Source organism: Furipterus horrens, unplaced genomic scaffold (assembly GCF_987537825.1).
Source record: "Furipterus horrens unplaced genomic scaffold, mFurHor1.1.pri manual_scaffold_5, whole genome shotgun sequence".
NCBI lineage: Eukaryota > Metazoa > Chordata > Mammalia > Chiroptera > Furipteridae > Furipterus > Furipterus horrens.
Window position 1 is genome coordinate 156966282 of NW_028327175.1, and position 26242 is coordinate 156992523.

Consider the following 26242-nt stretch of genomic DNA (forward strand, 5'->3'; position numbering starts at 1 on the left):
CACTGCTACAGGTTTTGGCAGACAGTAAAATTCAGTGGTGAATGATCACCAGAATATATTACATTTTTGAAGATTCTACTGGGTTACTAATACATTTCAGGAGAAGAAAATTATTCCAGGTAATTAGCCTATTGTGTGAGATTGTTAAACAGTAATACTTTCTCTTGTAATTGATGAAAGAGGATGTTGTAACTTACCATGAGCTAGAAAATTTAATATGTGGAATGAAAATATATGTCATCAGAAATCAGTATGGACACATGGTGAAAAAGACTTTTCCATTGCCTAAAATCTCTGAATGTTTTTGAACTACCTCTATTCTCGCTGAGCTGGTTAAATCAGACACTAGAGCTCATGTTGCTGATAAGTCAACATCCTCTTTGATGGCCTCTGCTTGAGTATATTCTATACAGGGGGAGTCATTTGCTGTTCTCTTTCATCTACATTTCCAGCTGCTATTTCTGGATTTTTCCATTTCAGATGAACCTACATGCATTTGTCATTATGGGTTTATTACCTTTTGTGTCATTTTATTGTTATTTTAAAGGAATGTTAAACTAGAATGGGGCACTCCTTTATTCTACTTGCTCTGCTCCCAGCATTGTCCTATCAAATATCTCTATCATTTAAAGTATTCTTTCCTCCTTCAGTTAGTCAATCTTCCTTTGCATAAGTTTTAAAGATATCTACTATGTTTATAAATTCCCCAAATATATGGTTTTCACCGAGAGGTTAAATAATTAATGCATCCAATCATGATTAAAAAAAAAAAAAAAAACTTACTAACTTCATTAAAGAAAATATTCACATGTTTTAATAAAGCTTGTAGGTAACACTTTCATGAAAAAATGTTAGCCTGCTAATTTTTCTCTTTATAAGAGTATGTTCTTTCAGCATCTGCTTTCATATCCACAAAGTCTGACAGTGTAAATTCAACATTGCTTTATTTGGGCAAAAGCTATAGGTACTATTCACTTTAGAAATGCTTAATTCTTCACTTACTACGTGTATTCTTATCTTGGGAACTTGACCTGATCATCATGTTCATTGTGATCACCCCCAGCCGGCCAGGACTACATTTGAGGAATTCCATCAGAGTTGAGATGAAAGATAGTTGGGAAGGAGAAACTCGAGATGACATAACTAAAATTATTGTCTGGTTTATACATTCCACTTCACATGTTTTATGCTCTCTCCAAAGGCAGAACAAAGAAAAAATGTGAAAGAGAGACACCACCTCAGCTTATTTTTAGATTCAGTCACCTTAAACTTCAAATTTAGTTTTACAGATGAGTATATAAAAGTTTTACCAGCTCACATCAACATACATATAGCCAGACTTTCCAGGCCATCTACAAAGATCTCTAAAAAAGTAAAATCAGCTGCTTTTATAACTGAGCGGTATTAATACATGAAATAGATACTCATAACAACAAAAGGGGGTTATATCATTAGTATCATAAATCTGACTTTCAAGACACAGTAGAAGGTAGGAGCCTCCTGCCAGATGTTGTCTACATTTTTTAAAGCATACATTATGTTACAGTTTTAAAACATTTTGCAGTACTATTATTATAAAAAGACTTAATTGTTGGATTACCCAGTTGGTAACAGTGTAACCCAAAGCTACCTAACAATTGTGCTGTGGAATAGTGGTATGTTTGAGAGGGTTATTTGGGGTATTGAAGTATTGATGCTGATAGCATTCAGGATTGCTGGACAGATCTAAGACTGCTTAAGACCTCAGAACCTCTGATCCCTCTGGCCTTGAATAGCCACTTTTGTTTCCCAGTGGCTGCGCAAACATGATTTTAGAAGGTACTATTCTGTATTACAATGTTTAGTAAATCTCTAAATAAATGAAGGCAAAGTCTCTATCCCTTTGAATTTAACATTATACATTTGAATGATAAAAGGATTACAGGCCTGTTAATATTTGGTCATTGTTATTAAAAAAATAAAAAGGAAAAAGAAAACCACTAAAAGATATCTTTCCACTTCTTTTTACAAGACTTCATAGACTCCTGTTGTCCTATCTTGCTACTATCTTGGCAAAATAATCACAGTCAGATTATACATCCTGGTAAGGCACATCTTCCACAATACATACCTAGATTTAGAGTGGTATCATACCACCTCATTTAATAAATCTATCAGGAATAAAGCATGCTTTTATGCTTGTTTTTAGTTTTACAAACCATTAGAGAAATAACTGGGTTTGGCAACAAGCTGCTGAAAGGTAGTGTTCCTGATTGCATTACATGAAGAGATGACCAACCAATTGTTAAAGTCCCTTCTCTTTTTATTTGTTGACTCTTCTGCTCTTCACCACTCCCCACTTTTTTCTGCTGACAGGCTCAAAAGCCCCTTCTTCTTTTTTTTTTAAAGATTTTATTTATTTATTTTTATAGAGAAGGGAAAGAAGGTAGAGAGGAAGAGAAACATTGATGTGAGAGAGATAAATTTATCAATTGCCTCTTGAATGCCCCCACTGGGGGACCTGGTCCACAACCCAGGCATATGCCCTGACTAGGAATCGAACCTGCAACCTTTGGGTTCACAGACCAGCATTCAACCCATTGAACCACACCAGCCAGGGCCAAAGCTCCTTCTTATGGCAGGAGTATGAGAGTCTCACTGTTAGACAGAGTGCTGTCTACAAGGATGCTCAAAGGCCCAGTACTGGCCACCATCTCCCAACTCCCCCATACTGACAGTCAAGGTGCTTGTGCTCAAGAAATGTATTCAGAGCAAGTGAGGCAAAAGTAGGGATGAGTTTAGGATTTATTCTGGTGATGAAAGTATCTGGATTGTAGTGGCAGATAAATGTATCATCTATGGGGTACAGTGTCATAATGTTATGATGCCAATAATGTTATTAAATGTTCAGAGAAGGCTGGATGGCTGTTTACTCTTCTTGTTCTTCAGCCTTCCTTCTTGAGTTTGTTTATTTGTTCATTTTTTTCTGCTTAATTTAGACACAATTAGAGATTGTGCAGTTTGCAATCCAGAGCTAAAACTGGGACTTCATGCCTAATCATTTTATATCTAGATTATTTTTATTACTACTTATTCTTACAAAAGGCTTATAAAATAAATCTAAATTAGTATTTTTACAGAAAGTATGTGTAAATAGGATCAGAAAGAAAGGTGTGATCTATTTCCCTTTCCAGGTAATGTCTTCTTTGGTTGAAGAACATGTGTCAGAGGCTGGCCATAGGAGTTCTCTGGGTTCAAAAAGATTCAAGACCTCTAGAACATCTTTGCTCTGGTAAACATCTTTATGCTCAGTAGGTCCACAGTCTCCTCCTCCTTTGCCAATGACCCCTTCATTTTAGCCCATGCCAGCTCAACTCCTCTACCCTCAATCCATCTGTTCTTATAGCACTTTTTTTCTGATCAATTTCTAATTACTTAAAACAGAAAGATAAAGTATCCTCAGACCCCCTAAAACAATCTGGGTCCTACTCAAATCCATTTCTCTTGGGACAGAAAATATTGTATTTTTTTTCCCTATAAGATGTACCTGACCATAAGATGCACCTAAGTTTAGAGGAGGAAAACAAGAAAAAAAAATCTGAACCAAATGGTGTACTAAAATATTTAATAAAACATAACAGATTAATATTTCAACCATGTAAAGTGAACAGCAGTCACCAGCGATATTAAGAACCACCATCACTGTCATTAACAAATGAGGAGAGACTTTAAGGTTCAAGCACTCTTCTAGTTTTCTGGGAAGCCCAAGAAGTCAACACTAGTGTCAGAATTTATGAAGCTCAGTTGCTCAGAATCAGTAATATCTTTTTCTTCACTATCTTCATACTGACAAGATGCCCTGAGGTTCAGTCATAAAGTGGGGCATTTAAGCATCCCCAGGGGTTTCGCATGGGCCCACTGCTTCCACTTCTAACAGCCGGCATCCCCACAGGCAGGTCAAATAATACACATTATGGTCTGTGATGCAATATTTGCTCCATAAGACACACAGACATTTTCAGCCCACTTTTGAGAAAAAGAAGTGCATCTTATGGAGTGAAAAATACAGTAGGCTTTCTGTTTAGAAGTTTTAATAGCTGCTTCCTTCAACACACAATGTTATTTCAAGGTCTTGAATTCCTGTGCAACAAAAGGACTTCTGAGGCCAAGGGACCTTATTCTTGTTTAAAGAAGCTGGGTTTTCTTTTATCTTTTAGTTTGTCTTTTAACTTTTGTTTTCTACATCACCAACACTTGGTTATCCAGGCTAGCCAAGTGATCTACAGACAGACACATCTTGATAATGCTTTCTGTGTTAAAGGGTGTCAGATTAGGCCTGACCCCAAAAGTAAAAATGTACATAATTTAGAGACCTGTCTCAGCCTACAACCAGAGCAGGGAAGTTTGCCAATGATTGTTTCCAAATTTGAAGGCATGGCTGTTGCTACGGTTTCAGCAATTTGCTGGAAGCATTAATGAAAATAGGTTTGGTGGGATCTGTCACCAGATGAAGTTCAAGGGCAATTATTCTAAGTAATTGAAATAACAGAAGACAGGGTCACTTGTTCAAAAATTTGCTAAAGAACTTTTTAAAAATCTTACCCCTAGTTTTCTGGAAGTAGCTAATACCTAACTCTGGACAGTAATGAATCACTTCCCTCAATTTTTCTCTGCCCCAGGTTTTGATGTGGTCCACTGCTTTTCAGTTTTATTTTTTTGTTTTTTCCTGAACTAGGATGATAACTTGTTATCTTGCTTAAATGTATTATAATGTATTACAGTATGACCTTGTAGTAAATTTAAAATTTAAAATTAGGAGAAAGAGTTGGACAACTCTACCGTGTATAAAATGCTATTGGTAAACATAAAAATAAATAACAAGTGGTGTGTGCCTTTAAGGACATTATAATCTAATGGGGGAAACTGGTATGTAAATGGATGATTACAATACAGGGCAAAGTGAAATAGGCATTAAATGTAGGACAGACTCATTCATGATAACACAGAATGGAACAATCAATTCTAACTGAAAGGGAATCAGAAGGTCCTTTACAAACGTGGTGGCATTTGAAATAGTGTTGAAGGATAATTATAATTTTAGTGGGGAGTAGAGATGCAAAGCCATTTTACTACTATGAGCATAGGCACATAGGCTTGATTCAAGAGCTGTTTTGTCTTGTTTTGTTTTAATTTAGCACAAGCAAGGCACTATTGTTGGCACTGAGAGAGATGGGAAGAGAAATAATACAAGTTTCCTTTTCTCCTATAGACTATATTATATTTTGAAAGAAAAGTCATTCCCATATAAGTATATCTAAAAGAGTTAATCAGTATCATGTCGTTAGTTGTCTGGAATGATATAACTAACTGGCAAGCCCTATAAAAATCTATATAGTACATGAGACTAGAAAGAATACACTATTACCAGAGGGAGTAAAGAAAGGACTATAAAAGACATAAAATATAAGTTGTTTCTTGAAAGATGGTTAAAATTTGATGTGAAAAATGGGAGATAAGAATTTTCAAAAATATAGGTAAGGCATGGACAAGGCAAAATTCAAAAATGATCTTGGCATGTCCATGTGATTATGAAAGCATCAACTTAGGGGAGTAGAAGGTGCCTTTGGCTCAATCTAGGGGAAAAACAGAAATGCATGTTTAGGTGAATTGAAATGCCTACAAAGCTCAGGCAGAGAAGTTAAACAAAATCAAGCAGACTGGGCACATATTGAGAGTGTGGAAGAGGGTATGGCTCAAGTGCAACCAAAAGGAAGAAATCTCTAAGCTCCAGCCAGTTTCACAGTGAACTCTGCCCTAGTGTTGCCACATTTCCCATTTGTTATCATATGGTACTAATCTTTCCGTGTGTGTGTGTGTGTGTGTGTGTGTGTGTGTAAAACTAATTCTTATGGCAAGACATAAAATTATGCTTGTCAAAACTAGATACGTAAAAATTATTTGAGGGATACAGAATTATATCTAGTATGTAAACCACTAATTTCCAACTTCTGTTGGACTGTAGAGAGCAAAGACTGCTAGAATAGAATTAAAACCTTTGTGTTTTATTCTATAAACATTTAAGGTTATAGAACAGAGATGCAACATAAAGTAGTATATTTTAATCAGGCAACAAAATTCAGATTATTATGTGAAAAATAATAAATGAAAGGGAATTAATTGGAATTATTGCCTATTAAAATTTTTAAATGATTTTTGAATGAAATTCATCTTAAATTCTGTTATCTGTTATTTAAACTGATTGTAAAAAAATTTACAATAAAAATTTGAAAATATGTGTTGGCTCTAAATTCTTTTCAAATGTCTCATTTGCCTTTAAGAAGAAAACTTGCAACTATATGATTCTTTTCTATGCTAATAGGGAGAGGATACTGGGTATACACCTTCCAGATGGGCCTTAATGACTACTTGATGAATGACCCTTTATTTTTTCTTTCTTTTTTTTTTTTTTGCCATTAGTACCAGTTACCAATGGTAGATGCCATCAGGATGTCTTGGTCAGGTTCATTTATGTGCCTGTTCTGTGCTGGTCCATGAGCCTGTCTGACATTGAAACCAAGTGAAGTTTGAAGGTTTGAAATAGATGCTATTAAGCCTGCTAATTTCTGAATTTGATAGAGTCCATAAATCACATGCAACAAATACTATGTTAGTCCATTATTGGTTTAGGTTTTTCTCCAACTAATGTGATGCTGAGAATACAGCTTATAAGCCTTCACATTGCAATCCAGAAGGTTTGTTATTTAACAGAAAAAGCCAATATATTTTCTCTCCCCTATCAGGAATTCCTGAAAGGTGGAGGAACTTAGTTACAGAAAAGAACTGGGCAGAATAAAGAATTTCACATGGTGGTTACAATATTATGCTTCTGTCCGAATGAAATGCATCACTCCAAATGTTGTCTACATTTCACTTAAAATCAACTGCTAGGGTTTATGAACAATAAAAGCTCCTGAAATGTAACAGGGCAACTCTGCTTCCTAATGCTGAGAAAACTGTTAAAAGATTATCAAATTTTGGAAATGTGCCAACAAGCCACAAAGTCTGATTAAAATCAAAGGTGCAATATTCCAAAAATATTCTTTGCAGTTTAGATAAGTATGGCTTAGGCTTCATCATGGATGACCAGTACTGACAAGTTTTGCAAAGATAAGGTCTCAGTAGTTAAAACAATTCATAATAGCTCCTCAAATTATTTTCAGGAAACAGGGTTAAGACCTGAAAATCTCATTAAAAAGAAAAAGAAAAAGAAAAAGAAAGAAAGAAAGAAAGAAAAAAGAAAAACAGTCCACACATATAGACCATTCACTTGCTAAAAAGTGAACTAGAAAATAGAATAGTTAGAAGCATGTTTCATAGACAATATAATTATGGGTGAGAAAAATGTTCACGTATTTCACCTTCGGTTAAGGTCAAACTGATCTAACTAGCATTTTCATCTAATTTATTGCTCAGAGTTCCCTTTTGTTAGTTATGCTTTTGATAAATTTCAAGGAAAGCTGTTTGGACAAAAGTTGGAATTAGACATATAAAATAAGAAGCTTTCTTTAAGGTAAGCCAAAAATTATCTAAAAACTAAAATGACAAAATTGGAAAGTTATAAACTACAACTCTATATTAATAATTAGATGTGACTTTTACAGAATAATCCAGGATTAATCTATATTTACTATATTTTTGGAACAGGAGATAATTTAACAGGATAACCTTAGTTAAGGTTACATAAGAGAAAAAAAAGGACTTCTCTCTTTTCTGACTGAATAATAATGTGATCATATTGGTTATGTATTTTGTAAGGTCATTATAAAACATAGAGGTATATTGCCCTGGGTGGTGTAGCTCAGCGGATTGAGCACCAGCCTGCAAACCAAAGGGTTACCAGTTCAATTCCCAGTCAGGGCACATGCCTGAGTTGCGGGCCAAGACCCCAGTTGGGGGCTCAGGAGAGGCAACCAAACAATGATGTTTCTTTCCCTGTCTTTTTCCTTCCCTTCCCCTCTCTCTAAAAATAAATGAATAAAATCTTTAAAAAAACATAGAAGTGTTGACAAACTTGTAATTACATATATAAATATCTTTCATTTTTATTTTCTGATTTCAGAATATAAGAATTGATTTTGAAGAGAGTGTTCTTACAGCACACTTCATATTCCAGACACTTTAGAATTTTGCTTCCACTTCTTTGCATGTGGCAGAGGTACTGATCCTATGGAAAATAAAACTTGAAACTTGATACCTCATACAGACATTGTAACTATACGAGTAGGTTCACACGATTACAAACTGAGACAGAGGAATCAATGCTACCTGATATCAAACTATACTACAAGACCTAGTAATCAAAAGAGTATGGTACTGGCATAAAGACAGACATAAAAATCAATGGAACAGATTAGAGTCCAAAAATAAACCCACATCTTTATACTTTATAGTCAATTAATATTTGACAGTGGAAGCAAAAACATACAATGGGATAAAGGTAGTCTATTCAATACATGGTATTGGGAAAATTAGACAACTGTGTGCAAAAACATGAAATTAAACCACCTTGTTACACCATGCACAAGAATAAACTCAAAATGGATTAAAAATTTAGATTGAAGACTTAAAAGCATAAAAATCCTAGAAGAAAACATAGGCAGTAAAATCTCAGACATCTCTCATAGCAATATATTTTTTCTGATATATCACCTCAGTCAAGGGAAACAAAAGAAATAATACACAAATGGGACTACATTAAACTAAAAAGCTTTTGCACAGCAAAAGAAACAATTAACAAAATGAAAAATCAACCCACTGAATGGGAGAACATATCTGCCACTGATACATATGATAAGGGGTTACTATCCAAAATTTATAAAGAACTTATATAACACAACACCCCCCCAAAAAAAAAATCCACTTAAGAAATGGGCAAAGACCTGAGTAGACACTTATTCAAAGAGGACATACAGATGGCCAATAGATATATAAAAAGATGCTCAATGTCACTAATCATCAGAGAAATGAAAATTAAAACCACAATAAGATATCACCTCACATCTGTCAGAATGGCCATAATCAATAAATCAACAAACAACAAGTGCTGTCAAGGATGTAGAAAAAAGAACCCTTTTGCACTACTAGTGGGATTGCAGACTGATATAACACTGTAGAAAGCAGTGTGAAGTTACCTCAAAAAATTAAAAATGGAACTACATTATGACCCAGCACTTCCACTTCTGGGAATATATTCAAAGAAACCTGAACACTAATTTCAAAGAATATATGCACCCTTATGTCCATTGCAGCATTATTTACAATAACCAAGATTTGGAAGCAGCCCAAATGTCCATCAGTAGATGAGTGGATTAAAAAGCTGTGGTACATTTACACAATGGAATACTACTCAGCTGTAATAAAAGAAGAAAATATTACCTTTCATGACAGTATGGATGGACCTGGAGAGTATTATGCTACATGAAATAAGCCAGTCAGAGAAAGACGAGTACCACATGATTTCTCTCATATGTGGAATCTAATGAACAAAAAGAACTAACAAGCGACATATAGACAGACTCACAGATAGAGAGCAGGCTGACAGTTGTGGGCAGAGGGATGATTGGTGAGTGAGGGGGTGGAGGGATTGAGCAAAAGAGAAAAAAATGAGAAAAAATTCATGGACATGGATAACATGTGGTGACTGCTGGTGGGGAGGGGATTGCTGGGGAGGTGGAGGAGGGTCAGGGGAATAAATGATGATGGATGGAAACTTGACAGTATGGGGAGCACACAATACAGTGTACCATTAATGTGTTGTGGAATTGTGAAACCTATATAATTTTGTTAATCAATGTCAATAAAAAGAAAGAAAAGTAAAAAATATATGATAAGAAAACTATGTGCTTACATTCATCAATAATTTTCTGCATCAACATGTGAGGAAAAGACCAATACTAATCGATTTTCTACAAACCTTGATAAGCTTATCTTGTGGTATACCTCTTCAGAACTAGTCCCTAGTGCAGGTTATTCAACTGTGGATATGTTTCTCCTAATTAAGTAATTTCAGAGTACATCTCTCTCCCTAGTGCCCACCCCTGCAAAATTACCCATTCTTATCCCTTCTATCCCTTGTACTATGCAAAGTACATACTGTCCATATTTAATGTTTCCTGTGCATATCATAAATAACAATTCTCTAGGTAGGATTGATGACTAAAGTATGCAATCTTAAATATTTTAGGAATCATGGGTGCACAAGCACTCTAGAATTAAGAGTGAATTAATAAATAAAATTCAACATGGGGATTTTACAAGTCAGAAGGGGTTTTCACAGGAGAAAGTTCTGCTATGATGACTAAAAAAAGAGTTTATTGCCCTCATCCAAATTATACTCATTGTTTCTGAATCCATATGAATTCAAATGCACCTGCAAATTTCTTGGAGAAATATTAATAGTAATGTTAAAGATAAGAATGTCATTTTACTGAGTGATTCAAGAATTAAGCATTGACTAGCTGAGTTTAGAAACTGAGTGCTGCAACCCAAACAGAATCTTGATTCCATATTTTTTTAAGTAATCAAAGAAGATTATGTGAAATAATAAAGTTTTGTTTTGCAAACATTGCAAAAGCAGATAGAGAGTATTTCTCTGAAAACATAGGGCAAGTCTGCTCTGTTTGAGTAATGTAAATAGAAACCTGGAGGTACCAATGAGACAGCTAAAAGGGGTTTTGAAAGCTATTATAAACATATCACATCTGGCCTAATTATACCTCCTAACAGCTCTGGCATTAATAAACATTCCTAACTAGCTAAGGCCTGTTGGTTACTTATATAATACATAGATTTTTAAAAGATGTCTCTTCCCCAGTAAATATAATTACTGCTCAGAGATAATTTTTAAATCGTATTATCACAGGATGCAAACACCTATCAGAGAGTAGAGTGATCTATTTCAAAACAACCAATAGTGGCTGAAAACTTCCTTCCATATGCATGAATAATTGGTAGCTACGTAGATTCAAATATCAGGAACAATGCAGCTGTTATTGGGGACTGAACTTACCAGTGCTTGTAAGGAAGTTGACATTTCTCATCACACCTTCAGTGTACGCGCCTGGCTCGTAACTGTCCATTTCACCTGTGACAATGTGAGCAACTCTTGCTGCCCGTCCTCTGATAGCACCAGCAGCTCGGTCTAAATTATCAGCATCCTGGTCTCTCAAGGCTATGATACATTTGTTGACATCTTCTAGGATGTGGCTCTCTGTAAGTAAACAGATAAAATTAATTTTGTCAAGTTTTTTATTTAATCACACAAATCTAGCCTATTATAATTTATTTATTTTTTTAAATTTATTTGTTTGTTTGTTTATTTTTAGAGAGACGGGGAAGGATAAAGAGAGTGAGAGAAACATCACTGGGCGGTTGCCTCTCACTTGCGCCCCCAGCTGGGGACCTGACGTGCAACCTAGTCATGTGCCCTGACTGGGAATCAAACCAGCAACACTTGGCTCGGAGGCCAACGCTCAATCCACTGAGCCACAGCAGCCAGGGCTAGCCTTTTATAATTTATGTTAACTTCTGACTTCAGATGTGATGCATGGAGGACCCTGACAACTGGGGAGGAAAAATAAATACTTAATTTTCCTTATATTTCTTTAAGAGCAACATTTGTGAAATATAGACTTTTACATTTTTATCAGCAATGTTTATAGAGAGTATATTATTTTAGACTCTATTTCCAGTTTAAAACAAAAATAAAATATATAATGGAATGCTTACTTCTGCTTAAAAGCAACACTGTACAGATTATTAAACTCTTTAAATAAATCATCTGTCCTATAAATAGTAAAATAAAACTGCAGAGTTTCATTGACGTACAATGAAATTTAACAAAATTCAAGAATCTTACGACTTAATGCATAATAAAAATGTGAACACACATAAAAATGGGCTTTAGAAAGATTGACTTGAGGCAAAGGAATCCCTGAGAAAGTTACCCACTCTGAAGAGTGTCTCCTGACCACTCTCACTCCCTCTCTCTTTGCATGATTAGGGCATAAAAACAGCAGAGGTCTTAGTATAGTACTGTTTTCTTTTCCTATGAAACAATTAATAATCCCAGATAAAACTAATGAGAAATCTGAACAAATATGTGAAATATCATCAAGCACGGGCAATAATATTTCTTAGAAATCGAAAGAATATTACAAGAGTTAGTGTTTGGCTTCTAGCATTATCAAATGAATCCCTGCTCAAACATACTAGAAAACAACTACAACAAAAAGGACATACTAAGTCCTGGCTGCTGTGGTTCAGTGGATTGAGCATTGGCCTGTGAGCCAAGTGTTGCTGGTTCGATTCCCAGTCAGGGCACATGACTAGGTTGCACGTCAGGTCCCCAATTAGGGGCACAAGTGAGAGGCAACCACACAGATGTTTCTCTCCCTATCTTTCTCCTTTCTCTTCTCTCTAAAAATAAAATAACGAACAAATAACTAAATCATGTTTTAAAAAAAGGGCATTCTAATTTTAAAACATATTATTAACTTTCCCCCTGCCCCCTCTCTCTGTATGTGTTGACTACCTGCAGGTAAGATACACAGGACAGGCATCAATAAAGCAATTTATTTGTGGAGTCACACCTTCCTTTTAGTGTGTAGAATATAAAACCCAAACTATCAAAGAATATAGTCCCTAGTGACCTTCTTTGACCTTATGTCTGTCATTCCTCTATAGGCCTCTTATGCTTCAGTTACATTTATTTTATGATTTCCAAAATTCACCATTTTTTCCCATGGCTCGTGTGTAGGCTTCCCCATACAAACAAGCAATTCTCAGGATGCCATCTGGGTGACCTACCGTTAACTCAATTTTGACACCCTTTGCCGAGAGATAGCATCAGATTCCTGAAGGTCTGAAGGTAAGTGTTCTGTCCTTTGAAACGTCCCTCCACCTGCCACTTCAAATACCAGTCCAGAGCCCAGGTTGTTACCTATACTTCCAACTGTCTAACTATAAGTCAAAGGCTCCCATAATTCCCTCCTTGGATTTAATTAATTTATTAGAGTAGCTCACAAAACTCAGAGAAACATTTTACCTCTATAACTCGGGAACAGCTAGATGGAAAATGTATAGGGCAATGTATAAAAATAGGATAAGAGCCTCCATGCCCCTTCCAGGCACTACTAAAGGCCAAAGTTATAGGACGAGTTTTTCTGCCAGGGGCAGTAAAGGTACTAGACACCCCCTTGTACAGACAGACACAAGGGTGGGAACCTCTGCTAAGGTTAGTTAAGACCAAAGACTCAACTGGCAGTACCGGATCACCATCTTGGGGAAGGTCTCTGCCCATCACCTGCCAGTGGAAGGGTGAGGCATGGAGAGGGAGACAAATCCCAAGCCTTGCACGGGCAGAAACAGACCTTTGGATGACAACGGCAGGCAAAAAAGGGGTCACACATAATCCAGGTTTTGATCTGTGACCCAGGCTAGGAAGCATGAGGATATTCATGTCTCCCTAGCTATCTAATCTTTCTTTTTACAAGGAAGAAAGCTTTTCCCCCCAAAGGTAATAGACAATGCAGCCTCCACAGTGCCTCAAGTGACCACTTTGGGGTGCATACACACCAACTGGCAGAAATTTAACTCTGGGTCCCTCAAGAAGAAGGGCTTGTATATAATTGGCTTTATAAAACCAAAGTCTATACCTTCGAAATGCAAATTTCTGGAACATAAATCTTATCAAGAGAGAAAAACCTTAGCCATCTGAGCAAATCAACTTAATTTAGTTCAGCTGTTCCTTTTCTAAATCAGTGAGTTTTGCTTTATAATACCTGTCTCATGAAGGTATGTCTCTTAAAAGTGTATGTTTGCTAATAAAAAATCCTATGTTCCTAGAAGTTATGAAATGAGTTTGCCAGTCTAAAGAATGTTAATTGCTTACTTTTAAGCTGTCTGATATAAAGTTGAAGTTTTGTATTTTTCAATCTGTTAAAAGAACAAGGATTTTCCTTTTGCTTTATATTTTTCTCCCTACTTAATTCCTTCAAAATTTGGTAATTCTTAATGAATGAGTCATAGCAATATGTTTATTTGCATAAATCCATTAAACCAGTTTCCTATAGTGGTTTTATTAACCAAGATTTTGACTGAAATGTCATGTCTGTGAGAAATATGCATGGACTCTGGATGTCACCAGAAAGCCTTAAAGAATTAAAATTGACTTTCACAGTTAATAGAAGCCCATTGGAGAAATTGCCTAGTACTTTGCTTAGTCATATGTTTCATTGCAGTCTTTCCAGGTAAGGAAAAAGGTTGCTTTCCTAAGAGATGACAAAGAAGGAACCTCAGGACATTTTTGAGTACCTCAAAAACTTGAGGAATTTACCCAAACCTATAGGTATTGCAGGCAAAGTCTCATGGCAACAGTGTGGCTTGGCTTCTTTCTTGAGAGGGGCTTAAGATTCCAGCAAAGCAGATTTTTAAAAAGAGCCTATATAATCAATTGGTATTCTTATGGTTATGAAAATAATAAGGAAAAATTGAAACTGGACATAATACAGTCTCTTTAATAAAAATGAGGGTCACTTTAGGGAGAGAAGTTGTGTTCCACTAGAAATTATAATGCCCATTTGTGGATATTGGACTCCAGTGGAGTTAATTCTCTTCAATGTTTTGTTTTTCAGCTATGAAATAAACTGATGTTAAAATTCCTCTAGTTTTCTTCAACCTTCCAAACTAATGTTTTATTTTTTTCTTCCTATCTTTGAATTAGGAATTACCGAGAACTAAATATTTTTCTAAGGTTGTGTCTGTATACGACATACAGTCTACCTCAACACCTGAGGACATTGCCAGAGATGTCCAAGCTACAGACAAAAAGGATCTATCATACAATCACTGCTTGGTTTTCACTCCAGTAAAGGCCTCGCAACTGAATGTCTTTTCCACTGACAGTCTTACAGGCTCAGAAACTGGTATATGATTTCCTGTGTTCATTAACCTTCGTGTATTTTTTCCTTCAGTTTTGACCTTATTTACCTGATTGCTTATTTACACAATATAGGCCTTACTTTAGAAGCCCATCTATGGCACTGCCTCCAAAAATGAGACTCAGTGGTTTGGCTGGATTGACTTGTTGTCAGGACTAGATGGTTGAGTGAGTGAAGTATGAAGCAGTCTATCAGCTTCACTTAAAACTTCCTTCCCTTTGCTCCCCAAATGGTGCAGACAGAAAAGACCCGAAGTTCTTCAGGGGGCATACCTTAGAATGTTTCCTTTAGCCTAATTTAGACTAAGTGTGGTAAATAAGAGGGCTCCAGACAGGAAGGTGTGACACACATTTGTCCAGGGAATTCACTCCTCCAACCTAATCTGAGACACTGTAAAATTTGTCCCTCTGCCTTCTTGTCAAATTTGTCACCTTTAGACTACAATAAGAATGCCAGCTTATCCAGCAATGCCATCCTCTAGACATCACATATGCCACCTCTTGAGGACAGTGCCAGACTAACCTGGACTTTGCAAAACCCCTCTTTCCTGCATGAATACTCCCCTTCCTTTTTTGCTCCTTTCTTTCCTTCTTGGGCAGATAGGAAGGATATCTGGGCCTGGGGATAAGCAGGACTGTGTTCCTTAACAGTTAAGAAGAAGCTACAGATGATGAGATCCTGGTCAAATTTATCCTTGTAAGATTACACGGCCTGGAGTTTTTCAGGAGAGAAATATATTGGTGTTGATAGTTAAATGTTAATAAAGGAAGAGAGCAAAGGAAATTATACATTTTAAGCCTAATCAACTAGGGAGCGTAAGCCTGCCTAACCAGGAAGCTATAGCTTCACACACTCTAGGAGATGGTAATAGTGCCACATTAAAAGAATTAACAGCCCTTTCCCCACCAAATAGGGAAAATAGACTGGCTTTTCAATATCTGTGGTCCATTTGCCCGGACTATAGAGGGTGGTAAGCACATATGCAATAGGAGCAAAGATGGCGACCATAAGTCACGTCTGTCTAGCCTGGGAAAAGGATCAGATTGAATAAGGGACACAGGGCCCTGGAATATCTAGAAAAGGGATTTGTTAGGTGGAGGATCCAGAGAAAGCCCACAAAATATTGGGAAGTTGATTGGTTAGTTTTAAAGAGGGTCTGGTCTTTCACAAACCCAAGATAATATAACCATCTTAACAATGAAATTCTCTCTCTCTCTCTCTCTCTCTCTCTCTCTCTCTCTCTCTCTCTCTCTCTCTCTCTCTCTCTCTCTCTCTCAGTTGGTAACACGTGCTTGTCACTGTTGTTTGCACTTTCTCTCTCCATAGCAGCTATGTGGTCCTAACAGCCACATGGCCAGTAGCCACATGGACTTCAAGCAGGCTTCAAGCCAAGCCTGGATACTAGATACAACAGCACCAGCCATCCAGAGCACAGCTGGGAACTTGACTAAGCTTTGATACAGACTAAACTTTGGCATGGGTGCAAAATGTGTGGACACCAGCTGTGGACTTTTCCCATGGCAGAATGGATGAAGAAGGGACATTGGTACCTAAGGGAAGCCTTTTATTTTCACCCAATTAAATCTGATCACACCATGACCTCCCATATATGGCTCCCTAAAAATGGTTTCCATGTAATCCTGTGGAAGAACACAATCTCTACCTACCAGCAAGACGTTCACCAATACAGAAGCTCTCTGGACCCAATCTTTTGGTTTTTTGTGGAGTCTTCATTAGATGAGCATGATTGAGTCAACCTCCAGCCCATCACCCCTCCCTGAAACTTGGGGTGGGACTGAAAGTTCCAGCCCTCCAATCACCTGGTTGGTTCCCCTGGCAACCAGCCCCCATTCTTAGATCCACTCTCACCTCATTAATCTAACAAAAGATACCTTTATGGCTCTCATCACATAGGAAATTCCAATGATTTTAGGAGCCATGTGCCAGAAATAGGATGAACACCAAATATATAGTTCCTATTATCAATTATAATATCACAACTGTAAATCCCCTTTGGTCTGCTTAATCAACTCCTACTATTCTTTCACAACACTAGTCGTGAAATGTTCCTTCCTCAGAAAATTCATGCTGAATTAGAACAAGACAAATTTGGTTCATGTTGTTTAGGATTCCCATGAAATGTCTATATGTCTCCATTAGAGATTTTTCCCATGTTCTAATGATATACACATGAAACTTTCTCTCTAGCAGACCATGAAGTATATGGGAGTACAGGAATTTTATCTTATTACTTGAAGTACCCTATCTAGTCCTTAATACATCAGGTGGCATCTGTTAGGCTAATAAGAATGTTTGTTGAATGAATGAATACAGTCCTCTTATAAGAAAGACACACCTGGGAACCATAATTACTTTGCCTAAGTCCTAAGTCATGGATTATGAACCTATATAGACATATTTCTGTGCCCTTAGTCAATTTGATCTATATCTAGGACATATAGGTCATTTGCATAAAAAATATTAAACACAGAAAACCTTTGTTATAAATTCACTAGGATTTTAATCTAATTGGTAGCATTCAGGCCCTGGCTGGTTTAGCTCAGTGGATTGAGCGTCGGCCTGCGAGCTAAGTGTCGCTGGTTCGATCTTCCAGTCAGGGTACATCAGAGAAGGAAAACTCTGACTCCAAAAAACCTCCGCTGCCTTGCGGCATACCTCTTCTGGGGAAAGGCTAAGGGAGTAAACCCCGACAGAAAATCCGGAGCCGGAGTCCCTAAGGCGGTTTGACATTGTAGTCAACACCGGCAACTCCTGCGGCGCACCTGAAGCCAAGCTGTATCGACTCCGTCTTTCCCTTGGACCCTTCAGCTGCGAAGAGAGGGGGGGTCTGCTGCATGGGCAACAGCAGACCCTCCATATCACCCTGCCCAGGCTCTGTAGCTTCAGCTCCACTGGAGAGGACACTCCAGCGTCATCGCAAGATGTCAATTCAACACGGGAGGAGACAGATGCCGTGTCACTCCCGAGTCGGACTGCACAGCCATTCTCGGCGGTGCAGATAGACACTTAAGAAGCTACACCATCGTCTCTCGAGACGGACGGCTGCCGACGACGACGGTAGCATTCAGTTATGAATGTGTCATTAAGGCATATAATAAATCCAGGCAAGATCTCCTCTCAACAGAAAATGCATGTGTATCATTAGCATCATATTTCCCTTGGAACTGAAGTACAAGTTTAAATGTGGAAGGCATAATAATCACAAGTTTGTTAAAAGTCCACAGATGTGCAGTTTAATGACACATTAAGAAACTGTTATTTTCCAAGTATGCTGGTAAGTTTTTAAAAAAATAAATACAACATATATGTATACAATGAATGTTTAACCTGTATTCAGTAAAGGTGCTTAATTTTAGGTTGCAGAGTTGTTTTTGCTCAGTCCTATAAAAGTGAAAAGATATTTAGGGATAAAAACAATGCTCATTCTTTGAATATTAATTATCTAATAAACTATGCAATTTCTGTTTAATTAAAGTTGATACCATAGCTATCACAGACTATTTTTTCTAGTGAATTTTGCACAGAAAAAATGTATACAAAGAATATTAATTAACAATAAGTTGAGTGCTCACCTCTTCTATGGAAAGAATGTATGTCATTTTTCTATACATGCTCAGCAATTTATTTTATTATTTTAAGCTGAGAATAAAAACAGCAAGAATTTTTTTGTTCTTTTTTTATTGATTTTATAGAAGCATGTGTGGTTATTGATTTAGACTGAGAGACGCATTCAGAAGCCGTAGTGTTAATCATGTTGAAGCATTTTATAGGCAAGGTCAGATACAGAAATGAAAGTACTACATGAACCTATACAATATGAAAAAATAATATATGAAATAAGTGGCAAGAGGCATATAATGAGACTTTATTGTAACAAATATATTGAGATGATGACTATCTTTTGAATTACTAAGATTAAATATAGCACAAAGGCATTAGGAAAGATTTGCAAATTTTCCATTATTGTGACACTTTCTCATTACCCTGAATGTTTCACAAAATGCCAGAGACAATTATGTGCACAAAATTCTAAAGATCAAATATGACAGAAAGAAAATAAAATATTGGGCACCTCCCACATATGAACAATAATTAAACTAATTTCTTAAAAACAATTATTTCTTTGCTATTCATATATCATGTAAATTTAAGTAGCTAAAAAGGCCTTCATGATAGCTTAAGTTTTGTTTTGTTTGGTTTTTTGGAAGGTATATATCTATTTTTAATTAATTTATTATTTTTCTATTACAGTTGTCTCACTCCTCCCCACCCCCCATTGTAGTTTTTATGCCTAGCTATGTCACCTTAAACCTCTAAGGAAAAAAAATAAAACACCAAATGCTTTTTATAAAACTTCCTGCTGATGTACAATATCTGTTAAGACTTCGCTGATGGACTAGGTTTACCTATTAGACATAGCAAAAATCATTAGGAGCTCTACCTCCAATTCATTTTTTCTCCTCAACTGTAGATGCACTTGGACTCAACAATTATATCATTGAAAAAAATGAGGCTTAAGAGAAAGAAAATGTTATTATAGAACAAGCACATTTAGAATACTACATACTTTGAAACTGATTGAAGACTTGTTTTATTTATCTTTTTAATAATTTCTTTATTTATTTGCTTGTTAATTTATTTTATTTTTTAGAGAGAGGGGAAAGGAGAAAGAGAGGGGGAGAAACATCACTGTGTGGTTGCCTCTCACTCGCACCTCCAACTGGGGACCTGATGTGCAACCTAGTCATGTGCCCTGACTGGGAATTGAACCAGCGACACTTGGCTTGCAGGCTGATGCTCAATCCACTGAGCCACAGCAGCCAGGGCTTTGGAGACTTGTTTTAGTAATTTCATAGTGTGAGTTAACATTTAATTTTGGGTGAGGGGTGGGATGCCCTGGTGTTACTGAAAATCCTGAAGGGCATTATTTTAAGAATGCAGAATTGCTGAACTACTAGCAATATCTATCAACCATTTTAAAGCTATCCTGCTATCCGAAGGGTGATTTCTTTTTTGGAAAATAGTAATACATAAGGAGATAAAGAAATGGATCTTAAAATAGAAGTTACTTTATTGGTTGCAAACTTTTCTGAGTAACTCTGTTAGATAAAAGTTAGAAAATTTAGGAGGAGGAAGAAGTCCACAGTGCTCAAAGAAAAAGCCATAAATATATTTGGTTAACTGCCTTCCGGTCCTATATCTGTTTTACAGCATATGATCAAATGTGATCTGGCAAAAGACAACAACTCTGGGAAATAACCCTCCACACACACCTGCATTTAGGCAGTCATACCCCCAGGGAAGTTGGCACCACCTTTACCCACCAACCAATATGTAACTCCCTCACAGTACCCAGCAAACTCTATATGTCCTCAGGCAAAGGACCTGACACCTTGCCAGCCTTGCCTTGCCTTTACCTATGCCCTTTGCCTTTCTCTTCCACTTGGGAAAGGCTCCTTCTCTTCTTTGAGAATGTGCCACCAATAAACTTTGCTTGTATACTAATAGGTTTGCTGATCTTTAATTCTTTACTGCTTTGGCAAGAGAACCCTGTTTTTCCACAACTCCACCTTCAGTCACTGTAGCAAGTATTAGCATGAGATTTTGAAATGCATTTACTTTTTTTTCTATGATTTTTTCCCTTAGTTCTTCAGTTTTCCCAAATTAGGGCCAGAATTTGTCTCAAGAAAAGGAAAAAACAAACAAAATCCAGCCAAAACAGAAAAAGTTAATTTATTAGCTTTTGACCTCCAAAGCAAAATTTTATGAAACCTAGCCCGGAGAATACACTGTGAATAGAAGCAAATTTTATTTGCAAAATCCAGGTTTTGTTGAGAATTAAATGATGCTTCCTTTCAATTCCCAAGGCTGGGTTTTGAACATATCAATGGCAAAGCCTGAGGAAGTTGAGCATTTATGCTATGATTCATTCAGTGGGGAATAGTACACCACAACTATTTCCTCCCCTTACATCTGCATATCTAAGACAACATTCTAGAGAGAAGGGAAAGAGAAGAGAGAAAAGAATATTTTTCTAAAGAGGCTGCGTAATAAGCCAAAAGAGGCTGAGTTTCTTAAATTGGAAAGATTAAGTTTAGCCACCCACTGCATTTGAGCTCAGAGTTAAATTAATTGATTAAATTTTTTTCAATTTAAATTAACATACAATATTATATTAATTTCAGGTGTACAACATAGTGATTAGACATTTATACACCTTATAAAGTGATCAGCCTGATAAGTCCAGCACTCATCTGATACCATACATAGTCATAATATTATTGACTATATTCCCTCTGCTGTGCTTTATATCCCATGACTGTTTTATACTGGCAATTTGTATATCTTAATCCCTTCACCTTTCCACCCATCTCCCTACCCCTGTCTATCCAGCAACTATACAATTAAGCTAACTTAATTTTTTTTTTAATTATATTTTTGCACACCTGGACTTACAGCTATAAATTTAAAACTCATTATGTAGGCAATTACACAAATGTGCAACAAATAAAAACAAATATACACTAATTTTCTTTCTCTTTTACCAAAAATAATATAAAACTAAAAATCAAATGGAATGCACCAGTATAAAAGTTAATTTTGTGTGACTACTTAAAGGTGGTCAAAATTTGTTTAGCAAAAATTTGATCATGATAATTGGTCTCCAATTGATGGATATCCTACATAAAAATCTAGACAGAAACGATTTTGAGAATAACATCAAGTATGTAACTAAATGCAAACTGTTTTAAAATTCCTTATCCCTTTTGACATCCTTAAAACTCTTCTTCTGCCTCCTCTTCTGAACCTTAGTAGCACTATGTGATGGAAAATGTGAATCATACCAAAGCAAATAAATAAAGCAAAATCTATCTTCAATGAGTTTACATGCTAGTATACAGAAAGAATTATTTATTTTATTGTCTTTTATTCTTCCCAATATACAATAGTCAAAATTATCATTTTATAATTTTAATTAATACCTGATGTATTACTGATTGTTTCTGAGTGATTATTATTGTTTTTGGGTTAGTATGAATTCGGATTAAATCTGCATTAAGTGAGCCTGAGTAAATGGCACAGTCACCTGTGTTGGCTCACTGCTAATTATATTCCTCAGTGCCGGAATCACCTATCATATGGTGGCCCGGTGCTTTTGGTTCTTAAGGCCCAGGTCTAACAGCCCAAGTGAGGACTGAAGCTGGTTTCTAGGAAACACTATATTGCAAAACATATGCTCAAAACAGAAGTAGTTAAGAAATTTATCAAAAGCTTAGAAATAGGCAAAAGTTTCTATTACTTTTCTTTCCATGTCCTGCTGGGTAGACTAGGAATCAGGCCTACCCAGTAGACATCTAATTCTCCAGGAGTGTGCGCCTTTGTGCCACTTGCTGTTTACTACTGGTTAGAATATTTTAAAATTCTATAGGGCTAGATGCTCATTTTGTTTTTAAAACTGAAAACCTATACATGATTCTTGTCTCATAGTAAAGCAAATTAATTTTTATATGGTAGAGATGGAATAATTTTTGTAGAAAAGATAATTTCAAAGGTTAGATTTTTATTGTTCTGTAGAACATTTTTATCAGTTTTGTTCCTGAATTAGAAATTTTATTTAACCATTCTCTCTGTATCCAGTTCTCCTTACACATGCATTATTATCTTCGTGGCTCTTAGCAATGCATTTTTAACATGTGCTCATTTTAAATTTCTAAAAGTCTTGCTTTCACCTTGGGAAATTATTCTTTGACTATGTACTTTGATTTAGAAGTTACTAATATTCCAAGTATTTTCTTTTCTATCCAGGTGAAAAAAAATGTAAAGCAAAAATTACACGTGGAATCATAGACCTATATGTAAAATGTTAAACTATAAAGCTCCTGGGAGAAAGTCTAGGTAACCTTGGATTTGAAAGCGACCTTCTAAATATAACACTGAAAGCACAGATGATGAAAGAAAAACATTAAAAATGAACTTCATTAAAGACAAAAAGAAACAAACAAAAAATCATCTGCTTTATGGAAGACACTGTTAAGAGAATGAAAACACAAGCAACAGATGTGGAAAAAAAAATACTTGCAAGACACACATCTAATAAAGGCCTGGTATCCAAAATATACAAAAAAGTTTAAAATTCAATAAGAAAGCAATAAACTTAATTTAAGAAAAAATCTGGGCAGAAATATCAACAGAGAAGATATACAAATAATATATGATGTTTAGTATTAAAAAGATACATTGTAGGCTTAAATTTTTTCTAAATTTCCCCAAATACTGGCCAGGATGTGACATGACAGGAACTCTCACTTATTAAAAAAAAAAAAAAAAATTATTTTCTAAATTTTATAAAAGTTGTGCAAAAATTATTTATAATAATGGACTGTATTAAAAGTTTTCACATTGATTTTAATTGGGCATGAGTTATTACCTATGCATATTTATAAAGAGAGTTTCAATTCTACAAAGCTCACAAGAACAGTGCTCTAGTAAGGTTAATATTCTGGATCTGAATGGAGCCATTATAGACAGAAGGAACCTAAAGCATTCCAGAAACATCACTGGCGTGATAGTCCTTAAAGAAGAAATTAACGAAGTTTAGTGCCTCAGCTATTTAGCTATTCAGATATAGGAGCAAGTCTGGGCAATGGAACATTTTATGCTGCTTTTATCTTGACAAAATAAACAGAAAAATTAAACCAACCCTTAGGCATTCTAATTCAGTCCTTCCCATTGATTTCTCATGGACGGAGCTTTTTCATGGTAGTTGTCTCACTGCTTCCTCTCTCATAGACCACGAACCTATTAAAATCTAATATCAAAGTGCTGGGTTAAAAAAAATAGCTTTGAGTATATTACCAAATTGAACATCAGGACTGTCAGCAGGAACAGACAGTAGTGAGCAATTCTCCCATGTTATGCAATAAACCATTAAATTCTGCACACTGGATGCTAATGTTGGATGCCTCTGTTGCCAAATACTCTTGTAAAAAACAGTCAGTTTCATTTGGGTGCTATTCATTGTTTATGGTTAAAAATACAGAACAACTTGGGTGTCCAGTTATGAAATTTGTACTATTGGGCACAGGGATAAGAAAATCCTGGCATTATTTTAAATGACATCTTGAGGTACAATATATGACCCATGTATTAGAACAGAAACCCCAAATAATAAAATATGTACATAAAAATACAAATGGACTGATAAAGTTAGGAATAAATTAATTGTTTATAAATTGGCAATTTTTATTTATTTTCCCCATAACATTAAGTATGCATTTCAATTATTTCAATTACAATATTACTCCACATGAAAATAAAAGGCTAACAATTAAAAGGGACAAGACTGTTATTAGATAGATGCTTTATGGAAGTTTACTTCCCCAGTCAATGAATTTATTTTAAACTCAGTCACAATGTCTTTCTGCTAAAATTGATGTTTATCTTATATTTTGTTGTCAGATTCAAAAAGAAATTCAGAGTAACCCCTCTCCATGAGATGAATTCTTTTCCTTGGTCTCATTAGTGATACTTTCAAGGATTAAAATCTGGAATTTGTCACACATATGACAAACAGGTCCATGAGGTTAGAAGCAAATTAAAGATATGTCTCCTGATTTCCAAATCAATGTCATTCACAAAATATATTATGGGTCAACATGATTGTTTTTAACAATATGGAAACCTATACAAAACTATATGAAACTAGACTGCAAATTACAAAAACTAATAAAAAGTGAAGGTTAAAAGATACTACTTGAAATACATAAGTACCATCCTTCTTGGGAACTCAACATACTTCATCCTAACTTATATTTCTGCAGTCTGTGTTGATCATTTATCTTTCTGTAGAATTTCTCCAAGAAGTTTCCACAAAGCTCTCAAGAAAAGTAATGGATACTACTTAGTCATTCTATAATATCTGACCTAAATCCCAAGTCCACCAATCCGTAATTTTTCTCTGAAGATTTCACTCTTACATGATATTCTATGTATTTATATACTGTTATTTCATTTTCTAAATTAACTCTGAAAACATACACTGGATCTAAAATCTTATTGAATAGACACAGATTTATTCAGATATTAAAAGGATGCTAAAACTTTTTTGATTACATTTAATTTTCCCCTTAATACATAGGATGTAATCAGGCAGAAATAATTAACAGAGCAGTTTACTAAACTTGATTTTAAAAGTACTGAGATCACTAAGTGGAATTGTCATGAATTAAAATTTCACGAGAATGATTATAAAGGTTTTCACTTTAATTATAAGTTGGGCAATCATGTGAAAGTGGTATCTAGAGTTGATGACATATATTAACCCCCCTGTAAATAGAGCCAGTTAATGTGAATGAACTGAATTAGGAAGAGCTGCCTAATTAAAAGGTAAAACAACCTTTTTATCTTCCTATGACAGGTGAAAAAATGTTTATGAGCAATTCACCAAATGATAAGTATATGTTCAACAATCTCTGATGTCTCCAAATATGAGAGTTTAAACACAAGTAACTAATACACTGTGGGAGTCCCTGATAGAGTGATATCTGTATACAAAAACTGAAGAATTTATGAAAAGCTACTTTATTGAGAGATTTTTAATGTTATATAACCAATTTATAAATATTATTTCATTAGATGGCTTTCTATTGTTTACATCTTTTTTCTTCATGCATTTCAACTGTTTTTAGTTATTTCTTTCGCAACTTGCAAAGTACAATTCATGTCCTTTGTGTATGGATATTAGGTTCAGACTAGATTAAATTAAGGAAGGAAGCATGAGAAATTTAAAACTTCCTATTTAAAAATTTTTTAAATAGTTATTTTTTTACTTAATTTTTTATTCAAGAACAAGTTTTTAGCTCACACAGGGATTTCCCGAGTGAAAATTGGCATGAATAACTGTCAGATAGATGTCCAACAAGTACAATAATTGCATGAGACCAATGCAATCTATCTACAGGATATTGTAGTTAGAAGAAAATTTTTGCCAAGATTCAAAACTGATGAAAGACAGTAGCACATGGAACAAACATCCATATAATAAGGATCACAGTAGGGGAAGCTAGGGGAGGCCTTATAATGAGGCCAATGATAATAAAATCAGAAAGAAAGGTGACATGACAACAAAAGCTGCTGATAGTAATGAGAGGTAAGCTGTTGAAAAGATTGATTAAAATGTGAAACAAAACATGCTGTGTTTTTGATGCTAAGGCTAACTTAAAAAACAGAGAAATATAATCTTT

General features: G+C 35.5%; 1 protein-coding gene across 1 annotated transcript in view; it reads right to left on the reverse strand.

Annotated features, from left to right (window-relative positions):
• The window catches only part of CTNNA3 (catenin alpha 3), a 1620658-nt gene that overhangs the window by 393052 nt on the left and 1201364 nt on the right, over positions 1-26242 (reverse strand). Inside the window, exon 12 of the mRNA XM_090278091.1 lies at positions 11048-11248. Within this exon, the coding sequence (XP_090134217.1) occupies positions 11048-11248 (201 nt within the window). The remainder of the gene's footprint in view (positions 1-11047; positions 11249-26242) is intronic.